The sequence below is a fragment of the Carettochelys insculpta genome, chromosome 7 (genome assembly GCF_033958435.1).
Source record: "Carettochelys insculpta isolate YL-2023 chromosome 7, ASM3395843v1, whole genome shotgun sequence".
NCBI classification, from domain to species: Eukaryota; Metazoa; Chordata; order Testudines; family Carettochelyidae; genus Carettochelys; species Carettochelys insculpta.
This window is the reverse complement of record NC_134143.1, coordinates 70,489,396-70,503,840: the sequence shown is the minus strand read 5'-3', so window position 1 is coordinate 70,503,840 and position 14,445 is coordinate 70,489,396. Positions and strand designations below refer to the sequence as shown.

At 38.2% G+C, this 14,445-nt stretch overlaps 1 protein-coding gene across 2 annotated transcripts in view; it reads left to right on the top strand.

Moving 5' to 3' along the window:
• SLK (STE20 like kinase) overlaps nucleotides 1-14,445 on the top strand; it is a 77,069-nt gene that overhangs the window by 17,519 nt on the left and 45,105 nt on the right. For both annotated transcript variants that reach the window (XM_074999216.1, XM_074999217.1), the window contains exon 2: nucleotides 12,294-12,458. In XM_074999216.1, the coding sequence (XP_074855317.1) occupies nucleotides 12,294-12,458 (165 nt within the window). The remainder of the gene's footprint in view (nucleotides 1-12,293; nucleotides 12,459-14,445) is intronic.

Sequence of the window (14,445 nt, the reverse complement as noted above, 5' to 3'; positions counted from 1 at the left end):
ATTTCATTATTTGGAAAAGGTATTTCATCACTAAGACTAGTATAGATGTGCTTCAGACCTTTTTACCGTTGTCTTTAACTCTACTTAGAGCATGACAGTAGAAGAATTTTTGCCACATATGCTTCAGATGCTCTACCATTGGTAGAGTGTTAACTATGGAATACAAGTCATGAACATTTCCAAGGTAAACAAGACTTAACTGTTCTTAAGTCTGTGGAACTGAAGTCTTGTTTGGGGGCACTGTTTAAATATGTATTTGACTTTTGTTAATAAATGGATTTTTGTGTCTCTTCTTATCAGCTAACCCTGCCTACTCAGTGTAGTGACAGTATAATAATTAAAGGCTCTTAAATGAGTCCAGCCGGAAATGAGTCATAATCTATGATACACGTTTAAGGAAACTCTAGGTCTCGTAAAGGGCATTCTTGTCCAATAACATCTGTCTTTCTGTAGCCCTGATCAGGTGTGGCTAGAAGAAATTATTTGTTTACACACTAAAGGAATTTACACCCATTTTTTGTTTTAAAACTCAGGAACTTGAAGCGTCGCTTTCAAGTATTTTGCCTTCAAAAAAACCCAACAATCAAGTCAATCTCTGATTCTTACTTCCCTTTGTTCTTGTCTTTCTATAATCTGCCACATTTTTTCCACTCAAACATGTTAAGAATGCTTAAAAGAAAGCACATCCAATATATGCTGAAAATATTGTGCTTGTTTGCATTCTGACCTGCCTTCAAACTTAGCTGCACAAGGCTCAGTAAAACAAAAAATCTGAAAATAAAAGTGGAAAAGTAGACTTCCTTTGTTTTGAGCAACAGCTCAATGTACTGCAGAAAATACTGTTCAGAAATTTGTCTCCAAAGGATAACTGATAGTGAATATATTATGTATACTGATAAAATGTACGTATTAGAAAATTTACACAAATCAGAAACTACAAAGATGAATATTGAAGAATGATAAACTGCAAGATGTTTTATGTGCCCAGTTTCGCTTATACAATACATTATGCGTCCAACTAAATTCATAGTCCATTTTGGTCAATTTCATGGTCATAGGATTTTAAAAATAATAAATTTCATTATTTTAGTTATTTAAATCTTTAATTTGACAGTGTTGTAAATGTACAGGTCTGAACCCAAAAAGGAGTTGTCAGGGGAGTGGGCACAAGGTTATTGTAAGCGGGGTTGTGGAACTGCTACCATTACTTTGCTGCTGCTGCTGCAGCTCGTAGTAGCATTGCCTCCAGAGCTGGGCAGCTGGAGAATGGTGGCTAGGAGCCAAGCTCTGAAGACAGAGCCACTGTCAGTTGCAGCACAGAAGTAAGGATGGGGTGGTATTGTCACCCTCACTTCTGTGCTGCTGCCTGCAGAATTGGAGCCTCAGTCAACAGCTGCTACTCTTGGGCTGCCCCACTCTGCTGTGAAGGAGCAGAAAAGTAAAGGTGGAAATACCATAACATCTCTAAAGTAATCTTGCAATGCTGCTTTCCCCCACAACTCTGGTTTAGATGAGGACTCCCAGTTAGAGACGCACTGGTCTCCCACTGTGAAGCTTGTGTAGTATAGGGTAAAAGCACACAAAATCCAGAATTCACAGGAGAAGACCAGATTTCAAATTCCATGACCCTTTTTTCAGGGCACTGAATTTGGTAGTGTCCTCCTTTTGCTGAACTGGAAAAATATGGTTATATAAGAGACTCAATATACGTTGGTAAAACATTGCAAAGCCTTAAGGGTGATCATTCAACTTCAGCCTTTAATGATGTACAATTGTGTGGACCTTTTCTCCTACACTGGCACAGTTTTTAACATCCCATGTTGCTTATATGTATAAATACATGTGTATTATATAAAACAATTCTAATAACAGTTGTTTAAGAGAAGCTGGAGAGATCCAGGCAGCTTCCCTTAGGATCCTCAGTTGTATTTTAAAAATATATGATTGTCCTTTCTAATTGTGTAACCACAAATTGAAATAAATCATATTCAAGCCTAGTTCTACCCAAAATCTATCTACAGGATGGTGCTTCACCACCATACATCAATAGAGTGTCTTTTTACTTTGTTGGTTCTAATAGTTTACTTGTAAAGAAGGAAGTGAATTGAGTGAAATTAAAACATTAGGTTCTGATACAGTTGCCAAACCAAATTATGTAATTAACTTTGCAGTAGTGTTCAAAATGTCCTAATCCCTTTTTAAATGCAGGGGAAGTTGTGGTCCCAGCCCTAAAAAGCTCACAGTTTTATAGAGAGACAACAAGACAATCTTTTATGCAGTCAGCATGGTCAATTCTGAAGTCTCTAATGTGTACTAAACTGAATGAGAGAGTTTACCATAAATTGAATTTATTCTTAAAATAATGTAGTTTTGTGTACTTTTTGTTCATTTAATATTTCAGTAAAAATAATATTAAGCTAATACGGAATTCCAAAATATCAGCAAAGAGGAAGTATAGTCAAAATCAATGATGATGTTGCATAGGATCTGCTGGTCTAGAGCTATTAAATTACTCTTGGGTCAACTCTGTTTCAAGTAGGGCAGGTATTAGCTACTGCTATTCTGTAATGACTTTTTTTTTTTTAATCTGCCTACTTTTCTTACAGGTTCATAATGAAGGCACTTGCAATTGCAATTGTCAGCATGACTCCTTTTTATTTCATTCTTATTCAAGAGCAATGGATGAGCAATTCTTTCTTGGTTGAGGAAAGCAAAATTTCAAACTGTTCCTTACAAAAAAGCGCAACATTGTAATGCTTAAAGGATTGGGAAATATTCAGTCAAGCTCTTGACTTTTCTTCACAGGACTGTGTGTTAAAGAAAAAGAGCTTTAGCTTTGGCCAGAATATAGTAAGCTTGATAAGACTCGGACTGCGTATTAGGTAAGAGTTGTAGAGCTTGTTATGGCAAAGTCAAATAAGGTTAAGTATGTTGATGGAAGTCCTCTTTCAGTAAACATAAGTGGGCCTACATAAAGGTTATATCAGCATAGCTACTTCAGTCAGAGTAGATTTTTCCATTCTCTGACCAAGGTATCTGTGCTAATGTAACTTTTATATCATCTTAAACTTTTTCTGTCTTCTGGCATGACAAGACCTCCAACAGTGTTCCAGCCAGTTAAGCAAATTTCCAGTTTTGCCTGACAACCTTACTGCTGGAGTTGTGCTGATGCTATAGAACAGGGTTATCAAACTTTCAGAGGTGGAGTGCTGAAATTTGACCTTTTGACCTCTGTGTATGGTCACCAATAGTCCTATTTACAATAGTTTTATTAATAAATAAATAAAGATGCAAAACTTTACAGTTTAGATCGGGGTCAGCACCAAGTACTGCAAAATTCTGAACAGTGCTGCAAGGATATTAAACTCCTATCAGACAATGATTATTGAATTGTTCCTAGGGTGCTTTAGAGATTTGACTCTCACTACCATTAGAAATAGCAGCTCACTTGGACATATGCATCATCCCATGAAAGCTTATGCCCTAATAAATTTGTTAGTCTTTAAGGTACCAGAGGACCTGTTGTTTTTGCTGAAACTCACTAACGTGGCTACCTCTCTGATAAAACATTAGTAATCCTTCTGCTCAAGGTCCCAACCTGGTAAAATTGCAGCAAAGGGAGAGACAAGTACTCAGTCAGTCATGTAGCACTTGAAAGTACTCAGTCAGTATCACACCTTTGAGAATATGAATCATGCAAGAGTAAAGTTGTATTTGTACAGTTACTAAATGGTTTAAATATACTAGTATCTCAAGTGTAAATAAGTAATTCTACAATTTTCACAAAAGCTTTCGGCATAATTCTCTAGTGCTAACAAATGTTTCAAAACAGTCGCATTGATTCCACCTTGGCAGTGTTGATGACAGCTCCATAGCCTGTTGAAATTCTACAGTCCAAAAGGCAGACATTATCCAGAGGTGCCACAGCATCTGTTTTAGCCACAGAGATATCATCCACAACAGTTTATTCAGAGAAGGTGCTAGTCCCCACGAAGTGAAAAATCTGCTCCTCTTTGTAGGTGAACCTGCTGGTAACTCTTAACTTTTGGCAGAGACTTGTTTTAAAGTTCAAACAGAACTTGCATTCTCTACACTGAGGGATGTATAGTGGGATAACTGTCACCTCGTTTAAATTTAGTTGCTCCTTCCCCAACACTCTCCACAATTCCTGCTCCTTCATGACCCAAGTTACCCATCTTAGGCAGGAGTAGTTCTTCATCAGGATGCTTGGTCTTTCCCAGTCTTGAATTCATCATTATCCACTTAACAGTAAACGAGTTTTAATGGAAAAGTTGTAATAATCAATTTGATAGTGGTAGCTCCTTCCCTTCGAAGAATTATAAGAGGTTAGTTACAAAAGGTACAAAACTCCAGAACTAGTTTCACATAGTACTTAAACTATTATAACATTGCACTTATGTCAGGGAAGGATATCAGTCATGTTTCTGCAGTGCATAAATCATAATCATAGATAACTCTAACATAGCTACAAATTTTGCATAAGAGCATCCATTTGTTCTTTGCACATTTTGTGCATAATGCTTTCCTGAGTGTTTCAGATAATTTTATATTTAGCTTTTATTTTGAACAATTTCAATGTACTTCCTGAATTGATACTAGATGCTACAACAATTATTGTATATAGCACTGGATTGTGCCTGTATTATAAATACATTTTAGGTTGAACCTCTCTCATCTGTCATCCTTGGCACTTGACCCGTGCTGAATGAGAGAATTTGCCAGATTATGGGAGGTCATTGTCTGGCATATTACCAACACTTCCACATCTTACTGGGTTTGGTGACTGTAAACAAACTTTATGGGACCATGGGAGACTTGCCACACCCATGATAAATGGTCATCTGGTTAACTAAATTCATGCTGGATTACAGATGTTACCAGGTGAAAGAGTTATGGACTAGAGAGGCTAACTCTGTTACATGTAAAAGTATACTACATGACAGAACTGCAGAACATATTGGAGGAGAAGGAATTTAGACAGGCATAATGTAATAAGCCAATTTGTAATCTCATCAGTATACCATGGTTAATGCCTGTACTTATGAATAATCATATGGGAATCTTTAATGGATACAATTCTTATGTACATCTGCTTTGGAAGACAGCATCTTAAGCATCATCTTGCTCCTAAAACAATTCTGGGGCAATGGTTCACCTTTGAATCTGAGTGAGGAGTCCACCTATTGAATTATCTAATTTTTCACCTCTTGTGAAATAAACAGCATAGATTCAGGCAGTAATATTTAGGTTTCCGTATTTATTCATAATCTGCAGAAGGTCTGGGAAACGTTAGCTTAAATATATCATTTTGGAATTTCTTTAATTACTGTCCAATTTTTAGTTTGTTTAAATTGGCTTATTTAAAACTGCAAATTATTTTAAAAATTCTAAGGGTTTCTAGAAGGAAACAACTAAGAGTACCCTCAGAATCAGTTAAATTTTTCTTTCCATTTTATTTCTGGTAAATGCTAAGCTTCAGTTCCTTCTAATACTAGTTGATTTAATATTATAAAGAAAACAATTGATCAGAGTCTAGCACTTTTTAGAAAACAAAGACATTACAAGAGTGACTGTTCTTTTGCCAGTTGATAAAAACATATCTTACTTCCTCTTTATTAGCTCGGAAAAATAAATTTTAATCTGAATCAAATAGCACTTCGTTTTTCTCAAAAATTAAGTATTATGCAAAAGACTATGTACATAAAAAGCCTCATAAGAAACTATAATAGCCAATTTCCATATGGTATTCATTGCCATATTTTATAATTATATGGAATCTTATTTTACTGCTGTTTCATAACAACATGAATGAATTAGTTTGCTGGTCATCATTTAGCATGAGCATGTCTTTGTAAAAGGAAAAGTATGCATTATTTTAAGTAGCTGTTGCTCACCTTAGTAAGGTAGAAAGGTGCAGTGCTAATACAATGATGCATCTTATTTCATTTAAGTGGTCATGGTCACCTCTAGCCATCTACCACTCACACATCATCTCATAATCCTCTAATCTAGCTCAAATTAACTATCAAAATTTAAATAATTCCCCTTCTGCCTGAAGCCCCACTACTACAAGCTAGCAGTATGTATCTCTTGTATAAGAAACCCAGTTGAAACATTGGTGCTATACTTCCTTCCCCTCTACACAGATATCAAATTTTGCCATCTGACTGTCAGCTACCTTTTCTGGAACATTAATGTGTTAAATATCACAGTCCTAATACACGTCATTGAGTATTTAATTGTTATCCTTCTGCCATATTGGAAATAGATCATTTAATTCCATTATTTTTTGCCAGTCAGTTTCTAAACTATGACAGTATTTTATTTCTTACCTGTGACTTAGTTTCCTGGGTAACTAGGGCTGTGTAATTATTTAAATTTTTGTGATTAATCACAGCTTTAATTGCACTTTTAAACAATGGTAGGGTATAATTTAACTATCTTTGGATGTTCACTAAATTTGTAAATATATTGCTTTCACAACAATCTCCTTATCATGAAAGCACAATTTATAAATATATGGGGTATTTTTATATAATGTATGCAAACATAAAACAACATAAAACTTTAGAGATTATAGTCCACACAGTCCTACTTCTTGTTCATCCAATCGCTAAGACAAACAAATTTGTTTATAGCTATGCAAGTTAATGCTGCCCACTTCTTATTTACAATCTTGCCTGAAATTAAGAGTGCCATTCACATGGCACTGTTGTAGCAGACCTGCAAGATACTTACATTCCAGATATACTCAACAATTGTATCCTCCTCAATGCTTCAGACATTCCAGAAGTAATGCTTCCATGCTGCTATTGTATAGTTTTGACATAAACAATGTTGTCTAGTGGCGGGCACTCTGCAGATCACATGCAACCCATCAAGGTAATGGGGTTGTGGGCCACAAGACATTGTGATAACATTGACCCTCTGCAGGCAGCACCCCCTGCAGCTCCCACTAGTTAAAGTTCTCTGTTCACAGCTAATGGAAGCTGTGGGAAGTGGCCCCGATACATTTGTTTGCTTTATTGTAAATGTGGAAGTTGCTCTTTAAAATAATCATGCGGTGTTGATGACCCAGCCTGGTTTATAATGACATGTTTTTCATACAGCTGCTGCATATAGGAAGAAAATGAAACATTCAAACCAGACTTGAAGTTATTTGGAGCAAGGATCTGGGAAAGATCAACATGGAGGGAGATTTCTCAGTACAAACAGAGCTAGTGTCATAGATTTTGCTATATTTAGAGCACTAAGTGATATTCCTGCTCTTTGAATTACAACTTCTTGTTTTCAAAGATGAAGTGGTACCCCTAAAGTAATACTCATACTTCTGTAAATATCTGTGATTGCTATCAAAATTTTAAGTGTAGCTTTATTGGAGGGGGGGATTCAGAAATGCTTTATAGTTCATATGTGACTATATAAGGAATGCAAATTTAAAAAGTCTTTTGTTATGCATTTCCCTAAGAGTTATGCAATTTTAGAATTCTTTGTCACAGACATGGCTACAGAGTCTAGACAGTGGGGTTTTGTCTACAGTGGTTTTAAACCCTTGCACCTGGTCTACGTCATTTGACTCAGACTTACAAGACTTGGGTGATTGGGCTGTTTAATTGTAGTGTAGATGTTCAGACTTTGGCAGGAGCATGAGCTTTCTGAGCTTGAGGACTCAAGCCTAAATGTTAATATCACAATTAAACAGCTCCATAACCAGAATCAACTGACACAAGTTAAACACAGGGTGTTTAAATGTAGCATAGATATGCCCTGGAGGTCATGGACTCTGAATCCCAAGGAGTTACTGAAGACTACATTGTCTATGGCACTAGTGGGCAACCTGTAGCCCACAAGACTTTTTGTTTGTTTACTATTGCCAACGCACAGGGCTGCCAGATCTCATTAGTTTATGTCCATGCAGGTTTTTTTTTCTACCTGCATTACTTAAGTGACTCTCTCTCTCTCTCTCACTCACTTACACACACACACACACACACACACACACACACACACACACACACACACACACACACACACACACACACACACACACACACAGAGAGAGCGCGCAAGGACATGTGCAGTGAAGTGCATTCTGATTTCATAGAACTTTGACTGAGAGTCAAACACCCTCTCTGCATCCAGTCAAAGCACTGCTACAGTTCATTCAGCACACTCCACAAACTCTAGGTATGCAAGCACTGTTAGTACAATTACCCTAGGAGATCATCTTGGTTATGACAATCTTGTGGGCCGCTGAGATGGAGGAGGGCCACTCATGCGGCCCACTCACTTACCTAGCTTGCCCATGCCTGTTATCCAAAAATTTATTTTTCTCACAAGTAGATGTTTGCATTAATGAAGCATATGTCTCATCTTTACTATTCACAGAAAACACATCAATCTGGTTTTACTGTAGAATTAAATACTTGGTTTATCTTTCCTGCAGGCCTGCTGTTAGGAGAGGGGCAAAGGGACAGTTGCTAGGGTCTGGGGCTCTGGTGACTGCCTCTCTTGCACTAGCAGCAGCCACCAGAGCCTAAGCCCCTTGAAATTGCTGCCAGAGTGCTGCGTTGCGCCCTATGAGCAGCACTAAGGGTGGCAGGGTGGTGTGGCATACTGAGTGGTGCAGAGGCCTGGCGTCACCCAGCTTTATCCTACCCTCAGCCCTTCCCCTTTCGGGAGTGAAGAGCTGCCCTCCTCCCACCTTGCCCAGGGAACTTGAAGAAGTTGTAGGCTCCACTGCTTTCATGTTTAATTTTTTAATGATTCTGTACATTGAGTGCAGTTGGAGTACAGGAAGGTTTGACTTTTGCTCCTTTTGAAATACATGAAACCAATACAAACACACACTAAAGAAATACAGTTTCAATTTTATATTATCAGAAGATATTAAAATATCTACCTCAGTAATTAATGGTTTTAAGAATAAGTTTACATAGCTATGAATATTCTGATTATCGTAGAAAAACAAGAAGGCAAATGTCAAGACTTCTTTTTCTGCAGTTCGCTTATGGAAGTGATGTTTGATATATAACAATAATAGTAGGAGTAGTAGTAGTGGTACATAACTTGTTATGAAAATCGTAACTTCAACTCGTCTTAGCTGAGCCATTCAAATTATATTCTTGTATTGGTGCAGTGATAATGAAAAACATATGCTCTCACTGTGTGTTCATGTTCAGTAATTTTGTTGATGTGGCAATAAAGAAGGAAAAACTATTGAAAGTAACTGGTGTTTTTGTTTAGAAAAAGCACGGTTCCTTATCCCGTTTTTTCTCTTTGTGGTTCCTTTGTTAGCACTCCAATATCCTGTATAGTTTTAATTCAGTTGGTAAAATTTAAGGTAACAAGTAAGCTTGTAGAGTAGGTATTTAGTGTAGTGTGTTCTTAGAATAGTTAAATCTAGCCTAGCAGAAAGACAGGATGTAAGCTCTTCCTCCTGAGGCTATGGCTACATTACAAATTAAAGAGATGTAAATTATGAGAATTAGCAACACCCCGAGTGACAAATTTATGCTGATTTAAGTGCCAGTGTGGAGAGTGTTATGTTGGTTAGAGAGCTTTTCTCACTGCTCACAGGAGCTGGAGTACAGCTACTCTGGAGAGCTACAGTGGTGCACGTGCAGTGTGCCTGTTAGTTCTCTAGTTAGTGTGTCCATAGCCTTACTTTGGCCTCACTTACGCTACACAAAAGTGCTAGGACAGTGTAAAAGCCCTAGTTCCAGACAGCAGAGGATTTCTCCACTGCCAAATCCTAGTGAGGAAAATAGAAAGGAACATAAACACTCCCAAATTAAGTGTCATAATGTAGTGAGAAAAGCCAAAAAAGAGTTTGAGGAACAGCTAGCCAAAAATTCAAAAAACGATAGTAAAATGTTTTTTAAATACATTAGAAGCAGGAAGCCCGCTAAAAAAGCAGTGGGGCCCTTGGATGATAAAGATATAAAAGGAGCGATCAGGGAAGACAGTGCCATTGCGGAGCGATTAAATGATTTCTTTGCTTCAGTCTTCACGGCTGAGGATGTTACAGAGGTTCCTAAATCTGAGCCAGCCTTTTTAGGTGACAAATCTGAGGAACTCACTCAGATTGAAGTGACATTAGAGGAGGTTTTGGAATTAATTGATAAGCTGAATAGTAACAAGTCTCCAGGACCGGACGGCATTCACCCAAGGGTTCTGAAAGAACTCAAATGTGAAATTGCGGAGTTATTAACAGTGGTTTGTAACCTATCCTTTAAATCCACTTTGGTACCAAATGACTGGAAGACGGCCAATATAACACCAATATTTAAAAAAGGCTCTAGAGGAGATCCTGGCAATTATAGACCGATAAGTTTAACATCAGTACGAGGCAAATTAGTAGAAACACTAGTAAAGAGTAAAATTGCAAGGCACGTAGAAGAGCACGAATTGTTGGGCAAAAGTCAGCATGGTTTCTGCAGAGGGAAGTCGTGTCTAACTAATCTACTAGAATTCTTTGAAGGGGTTAATAAACATGCGGACAAGGGGCACCCAGTGGACATAATATACCTAGATTTCCAGAAAGCCTTTGACACGGTCCCACACCAAAGGCTTTTATGTAAATTAGGTGGTCATGGGATAGGAGGAAAGGTCCTTTCATGGATCGGGAATTGGTTAAAAGACAGAAAACAAAGGGTGGGAATAAATGGTAAATTTTCACAATGGAGGAGGGTAACTAGTGGTGTTCCCCAGGGGTCAGTCCTGGGACCGATCCTGTTCAACTTGTTCATCAATGATCTAGAAAATGAGGTAAGCAGTGAGGTGGCAAAGTTTGCAGATGACACCAAGTTGTTCAGGACAGTCAAAAGCAAAAGGGATTGTGAAGAACTACAAAAAGATCTCAGCAAACTGAGTGATTGGGCAGCAAAATGGCAAATGAAATTTAATGTGGGTAAGTGTAAGGTAATGCATGTTGGAAAAAATAACCCAAATTACACGTACTACATGATGGGGTCAAATTTAGCTACGACAGATCAGGAAAGGGATCTTGGAGTTATAGTGGATAGTTCTCTGAAGACATCCATGCAGTGTGCAGCGGCAGTTAGTAAGGCAAATAGGATGTTAGGAATTATTAAAAAAGGGATCGATAATAAGACAAAAGAGATCATACTTCCCCTATATAAAACTATGGTACGCCCACATCTCGAGTACTGCGTGCAGATGTGGTCTCCTCACCTCAAAAAAGATATATTGGCATTAGAAAAGGTTCAGAAAAGGGCGACTAAGATGATTAGGGGCTTGGAAAGGGTCCCATATGGGGAGAGGCTAGAGAGACTGGGACTTTTCAGTTTGGAAAAAAGGCGATTGAGGGGCGATATGATAGAGGTATATAAAATCATGAATGGTGTGGAGAAAGTGAATATAGAAAAATTATTTACCTTTTCCCATAATACAAGAACTAGGGGACACCAAATGAAATTGATGGGTAGTAGGTTCAAAACTAATAAAAGGAAATTTTTCTTCACACAGCGCACAGTCAACCTGTGGAACTCCTTGCCCGAGGAGGCTGTGAAGGCCAGGACTCTATTAGGGTTTAAAAGAGAGCTTGATAAATTTTTGCAGGTTAGGTCCATAAATGGCTATTAGCCAGGGATAAAATATGGTGCCCTGGCCTTCATAACAAGGGCAGGAGATGGATGGCAGGAGATAAATCACTTGATCATTGTCTTCTGTTCTCCTTCTCTGGGGCACCTGGCATTGGCCACCGTCGGCAGATGGGATGCTGGGCTGGATGGACCTTTGGTCTGACCCAGTATGGCCATTCTTATGTTCTTATGTTCTTATGCCAGTACAGCAGAGAATAGTTATTAAGCAGCTCACAAGTTCAGTCATAGGGTCCAGTGAGAATGACACAAATGTTAGTTAAAGCCATCTTACCACTCCCTTCATTTCAGATGCAAATACCCTCCCTTTTATATGAAACACCAGCAGTAACTTCCTTGAGAGAAGACATGACGATTCAGTAAGGCCTTCCTACATTCTTGTTGTCTTCCATGGATTTTCTATTTCACTTAAAAAATTATCAAACCTCCCTCTGCCTCTGTTTTTCCAGAATGTAAACATGTATATATTTTGTCTGTGTGGTATATTGAGGTTTGATTAGTAAATGTTTGTAAAACACATTGAAGACGGAATACAACATGCTAGTACTATTGACAGAATCTTGAAGTTAGATAATTCACATACATATTTTGAACGTCTTCAAAAATTAGATGTTCCTATATTAATGGTTCAGTGACTTTCTTTTACAGGCTCAGAACAAAGAAACCAAAGTTCTTGCCGCAGCAAAGGTGATTGATACTAAATCTGAGGAAGAATTAGAAGATTACATGGTTGAAATTGATATTTTGGCATCCTGCGACCATCCAAATATTGTCAAGCTTCTAGATGCTTTCTACTATGAAAACAATCTTTGGGTATGTGTTTACTTTTACATATCGTTCTCCTATTTATGTTAAAATATTGAATTTTAACTTTTCTCCCCAATTTAATAAGATATTTTATTCCTTCAAACTTTTCTGTGTTTATTAATTATTAGGATAACTATCCACACAATTTTGCAATTCACTTGCAAATGGCATGGTTTCTCCATCAAAGCATCTATTAGCAAGTCAGTCTGATGAAATTAAGATATACTGAGTCATATGTTCAGATCCGAGGGTAACAGCAGTTCTGGTTCACTTTGATTTGATTCTGAACTTGTGAACCTGTTTCCATGTATGTAGAGGATTTAGACATTTCTTGTTTGTAACTGCTGGATTTGAGTTTTAAGTCCACCAGCACAGTTCAGAAATGGACAAGAAGATTCGAGAATGGCAAACAAATAATTAAAAATAAAATAAAAATAGGACTTGATGAGCACCCCATAACTGGTCTCAGTTATCTCAATTTCCACTGATTTTAGTGGGAGTTGAGGACACTCAGTACCTTGCAGAAGGTGCTTAGCATCTCAGAGATCTGAGCCCTCAATTTTCTGAAGATAAAGATATTTTCATTGTATGTTGCATAGATTTCACAAATTGAATGCGTGCACTTAGATAGACTTCTAATTACTTTGCAGTGAAATGTGTATGGAATTATAAAAGTCATGTGTAACAAGATTATCTCATGTTGGTTCTAAGATATCATTATTAGACTGTAATAGACTTCTGCAAGAGAGGTTGTGGAATCCTCATCGTTGGAGGCTTTTAAGGGCAGGTGGCACAAACACCTATCAGAGAGGACCGGGGTTCATTTGGTCCTGCCTTAGCTTGGAGGCTGGCCTTGTTTACCTCTCAGGGGCCTTTGCTGCTATTATATTTGTATGATTATTTATTAAGAGAGAACATACTTGGGACTGTGCAAGGAAGATGTCTTTGCCCTTAGAAGTTTATGTTTAAACACACACACACAAATTATACAGAAAAGCCAAGGACATATAAATAAATTTAATTTTAATCACAGCTTTAAAAAAATGGATGTGATCAGTTTTATGGTTGTGAATTTGCATGGGAAAGTTTCATGGAAGAAATTAATGAACAAAGGGTAGGATAGGGAGAAAGTTGAACATGCTGGGTGGCCATAGGAGAGATGAATATCAAAGTGAGTGGTTGGTGGGTTTCGTTAGTTGAGTGAAGGGGCAAAAAGGTGGGTAGTTTGAAATAAAAGCAGAAAGATGTAAGACTGGGCTATAGTTTCCCCATTTAATCTGTTAACCTTAACTAATTAAACGGGATTTTACATCCCTACTGCTATCCTCCTTGGTCAAGGCAGAACTTCTGTAAGAAGAGGGGTAGAAATGGCTGACCTAAGCTTTCCTGGACAGAGCCTGGGCCTGACCAAGCCATCGTCAAGTTCAAAGTCATCCTTCTAAAAGGTGCACCCAAGGGTGTTGCATGCACCACAACACTGGATCCTTCCCCTTGTTTTGTGAATTGTCTGTCCCACTTCTACTATGTGCTTGGGGAGACTGCTGGGTTTTTCACACAGTAGAAGTGGCATAGTTCTTTCAATTGTGTTCCTCCTCTCCCTCCCACCTCTAGTCCCCATCCCTTTTCAGAGACCCCTCTCTTGAACAAGTTCTTATTTAGAAGGTGCAGATACTTCTTGCAGTGGGGGCAGTGCAGGAAGTTCCTCGGGCTAAAGCACAAAGGATTCCATTCCTGATATTTACTAATTCTGAAAGCCAAGATGGTCAAGGGGTCTCAGGGCCATTCTTGACTTTCAGGGATTCAGTAACTTAATGGAAAAGTTGAAGTTCCTCATGGATCTCTCTAATTGTGATTATCCCTTCCAACTCCCCCACCACCCACCTTCTGCCTCTGATTGAAACCGAGGTGGGCTCCTCCCTGTTCTTTCTTCAGGGACACAGGTGTTACCTGCCACCTTAGGTTACAGACAGCAGGGGGTCATCCTGTTAGCTGC